Source organism: Drosophila busckii, unplaced genomic scaffold (genome assembly GCF_011750605.1).
Source record: "Drosophila busckii strain San Diego stock center, stock number 13000-0081.31 unplaced genomic scaffold, ASM1175060v1 Backbone_228, whole genome shotgun sequence".
Taxonomy (NCBI): domain Eukaryota; kingdom Metazoa; phylum Arthropoda; class Insecta; order Diptera; family Drosophilidae; genus Drosophila; species Drosophila busckii.
Window position 1 is genome coordinate 11,952 of NW_022872702.1, and position 7,426 is coordinate 19,377.

The following is a 7,426-nucleotide window of genomic DNA, read 5'->3' on the forward strand; positions in this document are numbered from 1 at the left end:
GTTCAGAAATAGATCAAGGGATAACTGGTCGGTCCAGCTATTATTCAGTTAGATCTCATCAACTTGCATCTCATCCTCCTTAAAGCTACATATACTTCATTAAAGGTCACACACCTGGCAAGATTGGCGATTGCGCCCGCGGTCGATTTGTAGACCTTCAGGTTACGAAGTCATAATTGATGGTCCCGTCACATTTACCAAGATACGATCTATACAAAAGACTACCTGTGAAGTTGGCTGCTATGTCTTCTCGACCTTGAGGATTCTCTATTGATTTCAGGGCATATTTTGGTTAAACAGCATGATCGTCTTGAGAATCTCATTTAGCTCTGACGCTTTAGCCCCTGGTCTGGAGGGTAGGTCCTTGGTACCTAGTGCCATAGGGCGTGCTCCGGGATATACCTCACCAACCTTAGCTACCGCGTTCTTGTAGAGGTAAGCAAATCTTTCGGCGTCACATGCGATCAGCTTGACTGTTCCTTGGAACCGGGCCGCGCCATTGTAAGCTGTTGGGGGTCCTAAATTGTTACACCAGATTTGAATGGCCACAGGAGTCAAAGCCACTTGAGCCCAACGCCATTGACGTCTTGGAATGCAGCCATTTGCATTAGCACATGCTAGTTATTTGCATATCAGGTTGCGCCCGGCAGAACGCCGTACTGTGGACCGTTTTTCTTCTGTTTTGTTCGCAACTGCCAGTAGAACTGGTGCCAGAGTTGTGTAAAAATAGATTGACCAACTTGTGGCATCACTTGTCCATATTAGAAAAAATGCATTTATTATTCCTTAGCTTATGATTAGCCTATGTATGTAAATACATACATATGTAGTTCTTTATACATATATAACCACTAAGCATACAACTTTTCCCAAATGCAGGAGGTCAAAACAATTATATTGAAAAATATTTTATTGTTCAAACAGAATGATGCTCTTTTAACATCTTAATGCAAAGAAATATAAATATAAATTATTATTTACATAAAAAAATGTTTGCAAGTATTAACAAGCAAATGGCGCTTCATTGCACCCAATAAACGTGTCATCCTCCTATATATTATAATTTCAATAATATTATTTGGACCTGCACAAGTATAAAATATGTCGCTGACCTGTTGCTGAAACTTGAATCAATATACCCACAATACCCTAGAGTCACGGAAATATAAAAAATTGAATTTTGAAGTCTTGGCTTTGCAAACAAAGCACACATCTATACGATCGCATAGCAACAAATGAGTCTATGCAACTGGCCCACTCCCACACATCGCCTTTTGAGGCCCTGGCAGCTTCCTTCTACACACAGCCTAACAAGCATGCACGCAATAAAAGAAAAAATCACGCGCTCCAGCCTAACCCAACCCTCATGCTTGAAAAGCCTCTAGGCAATATTTCAACACTGGTTCGATTCGGGCAATATTTCGGTTACGCGATCTACACGAAAACTTCAACAATAGCCGAGCGTCAATCGTCCATAAAAATTATGCAACAACCAATTTTTAGTCGAATTACGCCTCTATTGTTTGTATCTTATTGCCACCAATGCAAATTACTTTGCAGTAGAAAAAATAATGGCCAGCATGTTGCCAGGCATTCTTTCCCTAAGCAAAACACAAGAAAAAGTCAACCAATTTTGTAGTTTCGCCTTCTGTTCCGCCTGCGCGCGCAGGGCGCACTGCCAATGCAACAGACGAGACAGCAACGATATGTTTCTCGCTTATGCTTAATACCACCGAGCGTCTCGCGAACATTCCTTATGCCTGATTTTGTGTCTAAAAACACAACGAACCTTTCACGACGTCTCTGTTTTTTGCGCAAGCATGCGCCACACACACAACTTTTGTGGTTCTGTGCGTATATGTTTCTATGTCATTGTGCCGTATGTCCGGCACTTGTTTCTAGTGTCACCATGTGCTTAAAAAGTCACACCAACAATTTCCGTCTCCTCCGTTGTTTATTAACACAAGTGAAAAACAATATCACAAAGGAATATAGCTTAACCCCTGATAAATATGAACATTATTACAGAGGCAATGTAGAAATTAACTGATCTTTCTAAAAACAAAAAGACATTTTATGCAGTACAATCTTAATATGGCTGAGCGTTGAAATATCTCTAACCCAAAGGTTGGGGATTTCCCAAAAAAAGATTGTAAATTTTGTTTGTGGAATAGAAAATATCAGGTCATTTTTTACACTTGATGAACATGTGATGTATCGAATGTGATAACAATACAATTTTATTTTAGAAAATTTTTAGAAAATCTATATAAGAAAATCTTAATTTTTAATATTTAAGTATCTATATGAGTATCGATATTATTTTTAGCTCGAGATTAAGGACATGAACGGTTTTTGTAGGCCTATCTTACTCATATCCTAAAAATGGCTAAATTCTAGCAGTGTGCCCTTGATTTGTCATTGATCAATGTCCTTCACAATAAATTTTAAGATTTAACCCAATATTAAACCACTATCTAGCAATATACTCAATCTACTAATTGTGCCTCCAAAATCGCAACATGATTGCAGAAATGTAAAGCGGAACTTGGCCAGAGGTAGTATCGAAAATTCGATACTTCACTAAACCACACGAATAGTTATATGTCAATCTAATATCACCTCCTTAAATGGCTCATAATCAAAGATAGATAAGTTACCCGTAAATACCGTATATACAAAAAAGATAATCAAAAAATTATACAGGCGAACAATTCAATCTTAATGGTTTTATCCAGATAAACAAAGGCCATTTATATAACGAAAGAATTACTCGAATCTAACAAGCTTTCACCAATTTGCTGATTTTCGAAACTATAAAGCATACTTAAAATAAATAAAGCGTTTTAAATAAGTACTTCCTCTTAAATTTATGTTAAAAGTAATATGTACAAAATAAAATACATACATACATAGTAAGTAACTATCATTATAGTACCAATTTATCAATATTTACAATAATTACTTTGGTAACGGCAATATTGAACAAATTAGCCTTTTGTCTATAGAATTACAGTAATCATACAATGAATAAGTCTCCCAATCTTACACTTTAACAAATGTAAGCATTTTATCGTAACAGACCTTAATATCATTTGGAAAGATAGAAAAATATTATCCATGATTACAATGAATTCGGCGATCCTTATGAACAAACTAATATCAATTTCCCAGACTTAACCTCGGGCAAGCAACAAATCACACGGGATGCATTATAACCGATTACCAACTTGCAAATTACTCACTACGACCAGGGCCGCGGTAGTCCCTATTCCAAGGCAAATGACAACAAAAGTTGTATTCCTTCGGACAATTAAGAGCCTGCCACTTCTTGGTACAGAATCCGATAACATACAACACGCCGACGCGAGGTCACACTCAAGAGAAATGGTATCCTGGATAAAAATAAAATTATAAAATATAATCCGGTATTGTAAAGCTGCATTATCACCCTATTTAGAAAGGTCATATGCAGAACATTGTGCATCCCACAACACAACCAAAAAATATACTATAAAACCCATTTGGAGCACTCAGTTTTAAATAACTAATAGTGATAATGGACCCGTTTACTAAATCATATCGAAATACCAATTGATTGAATAAAGAAAACTCGCCAGCCAATGTGGGTATTTAGCATGGCAACGAAACATTGTTTACAAAAACTACATCAACAAACAATTAAACTTTCCCTGGGATGATTACCTCGCACACTCAACCTGAGCTTCCAACCATAGAATCTCAGAATCGGGCGACTCTACCCAAAGTAAATAGACCTAAAAAGTAGCTCTCTGATCAATGCCAAATCAAAAGACTAATGGTCTGGATTTAATGTTACAGAATCCAAATAAATGAGGACCAAAAATCAAATCTTACGATTGGCAACGATAAACGTAGCCCATGTAGTAAAAGTAATTGGTTCAAACATTTACTAAATAAATATTAATTTTCCTATTATAAACGCAGGTCACGGATCATTTCTCACAAAAGACCTCCGTAAGTCAGCGTCTGCGGTCCAATCACATAAGTGGAACCAAGCTAAAACGTTGTGTTTCGTTACCCACACGTCGGACTCTGCAATGCAATATGCAAAAAAATTATGCAGCAACAAGCAGAGTACAAAGTACTACCACATCTCCAAAGATCCAATCCCAATCCATTCAAAATACCCTGAGCAATCTCATACTGCCAAATCAGGACCGTAGCAGTGTGGAATCGCTAGGTAAGTTAAAAGGCAAGTTGCCTTAGTAACGTACCTTTCACGATAAGTATTTAGAAAAGTTTGCAATTTAATGTACACACGTTGGTTTCTCGTTGGCCATTATTTACCAGATTCGCCTAGTAACTACATCGTTGGATCTAGCCACAGAGGTATCTCTAAAGGTTTGTGAGTTATTAATACAAAGGCGGAGGATTCCATAACTTAAGCATAATATACAACATTATACCACTAAAGCATACATGTATATGCTTAGTGATTATACAAAAGCTACCAGTTATAAACACTTTACCTAGTTTGATATGTTAAGACTTTGATTATGACATAAATGTTTGTAGCTCAAAGTAGTTTATTTAATATTATAAAATAATTTATAATAAGTGAAGTTCAAATGATTCGGCGTGTGAATTAAAAAGTAGTCGTTTGTAGATTTGGGATTCTTTTTTCAAATGGTACCCGACTTTTGGATCCTTGTATAAATAGTTGAAACCCATTTTACATTTTTTAATTCTTTATATTACAGACGTTTTGACACCTCAGCAATTGGAGACAATCAGCGCACATAAAGTTATTGATACCTGGAAATCGGCAAATGTCATAAATAGTGATAGCTTATTGCACGCCTTAGGATTTAATGAGGATGAGATTAGTTTCAGTCAGCTGGCTACTGTGCTTGAAGAGGAAGTCCGCGGTCTGGAACAAGATCCAAACTGTAATGTCTTGCGTGCATTAGTAGCGTTACAATCTGAAGAGTTAAACTCACTTCGAGAAGCATACGGTCAACAGTACAACGAGAATTCGAAGCTGCGCGCAGACAACAAATCTGCTAACCAGCGGGTAGCCATGCTGGCCGTCGAAGTGGATGAGCGCCATGCAACGCTAGAGGATAATTATAATCAGCAACTGCATCAATTAGAGCAGCGACATACAAATGTAATACGTGAGTTAACACAACGTATGGGAAATGATCGTGATCATTGGACTAGTATGACGGCCCGACTGGAGGCACAAATAAAATGTTTTGAGCAGCAAGAGATTAAATTTAAAACAGAACTAGAATTGGTGCGTAACGAAAACGTTGAGCTGCATTCGGATCATCAAAAATGTCAACAGCAGATAACAGATCTATTAGAACAAAACATAGCACTAAACCAAAAACTGGCATTTTGTGAGCCATTAGGCCTTGATGGTAGTTCTACATTCAGCAATGATAAATCGACTAAAACCATAGAAGATGATGATGAGTTACTACAGGTGATGGAGAAAATGGCAGTGCTACAAATGGAAAATTCACAATTGCGAGATAAAACAGACGAACTAACAATTGAAATTGAAAATTTACAGATCAAGTTGTCGCGTACAAATTCAAGAAAAATTAAGTTACCCGTATGTACTGTTAGCAATTTGGAGTCCATAGAGCTTAGTGATGATCTTGGGGTCGCTTGCAGTGGATTGGCCACTAAGCGTCGGGGTGACTCGCCCAGCAAGACATATATAGCAGAAGAAAGTCCGCGACTTGGTAAGCAACGTAAATGTTCAGAAGAAAGCGAGTCAAGTGAAAATAGTATCGATTGGTTTGAGGCCAATTCTGATGGGAGGCTGCAGCGTTGTAAAAAGCATGAAGAAGAAATTTTAACCCTGCGCCGTAGCATAGTACAGCTGGAACTTGAATTAAAGACCACACCTTCAAGGGCAGCAGCAATTGACGAAAGCTATAAAATCAGGCCTATTACGCCAGAGTCACGCTGTAAAGAGCTCGAAAGCAGCTTGGAACAGATGCAGCGTGCATACGAAGAATGCGAAGACTACTGGCAGTCTAAGCTAAGTGAAGAGCGTCAGCTATTTGAAAAAGAGCGTCAGATTTATGAGGATGAACAGCTGGAGAGCGATAAAAAGTTTACAGAGCTTATGGAAAAGGTGCGCGAATATGAGGAACAATACAGCAAAGATGGTCGCTTGTCCCCCATTGACGAGCGTGATATGCTGGAGCAGCAGTATGTCGAGCTCGAAGCCGAGGCAGAAAATATGCGCACTAATTTTATTCGCATGCTAGAAGAGAAATCACAGCAAATTAGTGATTTGCAATGTGAAATCGATAATCTGCGTACACGCCTGGGCGAGAGTGTTGAAATACTTACTGGGGTATCTGACATACAAACAGAGCCTCTTCAAGATGTTAACACACAGATTGCAGGAAGTCCAGCCAGCTCTCCAATTAGTTACCTATGGCATCAAAGTACAATTCAAGAGCCCCTGAAAACTTTTTCTAGAAACACTAATGAAATCAGTGCGCTAACTCTTGATCTTTTTGCTGCCCAATCTCCAACTCACAAAGCCACCAGCCGGTAAGTATTTAAGCTTCGAGCTATTTTTTAACATTTATTTTATTTTGTTTTTAATTTGCTTGTATTGAACTTAATGTGCCATCTTAAATAAATATGATATACAAATAATCTTGAAAGCTTTAAATATTTGAGTACAATATCGTTGCGCATTGGGAAAGTGCAAATATTATTTGTAATTTTTAAATTTCATTTGCTTGTCCAATTTTAAGAAATATGTTTACTTAACGAATAAAAAACGACGCAAGACAATGCTAATATACACCTCGGCACCTACTATTTCAGCGAAAATTTGTTGACTAGTTTGGGATGGTAGAAAATGCTATAATTGAAAATTATAAAAAAAAAAATGCTAAAACTAATGCTAAAATTATTAAAGTTTTCGATTTCAACAAATAATTACGGAAAACACTTAAATTAAACAAAAAAAAAAAATTATTTTATATGATAAGATATTTTTACTGAAATTTTATTAAAGAACACAACATAATTATGAGAACATTTGAAATATTTGAAGTTAAATTGTATTTCAATTATAATTATTGAAATTTATAGTTAAAATTATCGCATTTAATGTTTTTATGCTCATTACTGCGAGAAAATATCAATCAAGCTCGGATTTTTCGTAAGGCGTTAATACTCAAATTGCAAGGTTCTTAAACACTGACATTTTTGTAAAAATTGCAAAAGGGGATTATGAAGTTGTGCAAATGTATGTAACATGGAGGCGTGGCAGACCCAACAAAGTATATTTATTCTTGATCAGCAAGATAAACTAAGTCGATATAGCCATGTCCGTCCGTCCGTCTGCATGTTTGAGCAACTGTTTCTCAGCAACTATAAGAGCTTGAGCAACAAAATTTTG

The 7,426-nt window shown here is 36.9% G+C and overlaps 1 protein-coding gene across 1 annotated transcript; it reads left to right on the forward strand.

The window, feature by feature from the left end:
- The first annotated feature begins 4,012 nt into the window (after positions 1–4,012).
- LOC117134980 (blastoderm-specific protein 25D-like) lies at positions 4,013–6,588 on the forward strand. Its single transcript, XM_033294663.1, has 3 exons — positions 4,013–4,222; positions 4,333–4,383; positions 4,743–6,588. Exons 1-3 carry the CDS (start codon positions 4,087–4,089, stop codon positions 6,566–6,568), a joined length of 2,013 nt encoding a protein of 670 aa, XP_033150554.1. The 5' UTR covers positions 4,013–4,086; the 3' UTR covers positions 6,569–6,588.
- The last annotated feature ends 838 nt before the right edge of the window (positions 6,589–7,426 follow it).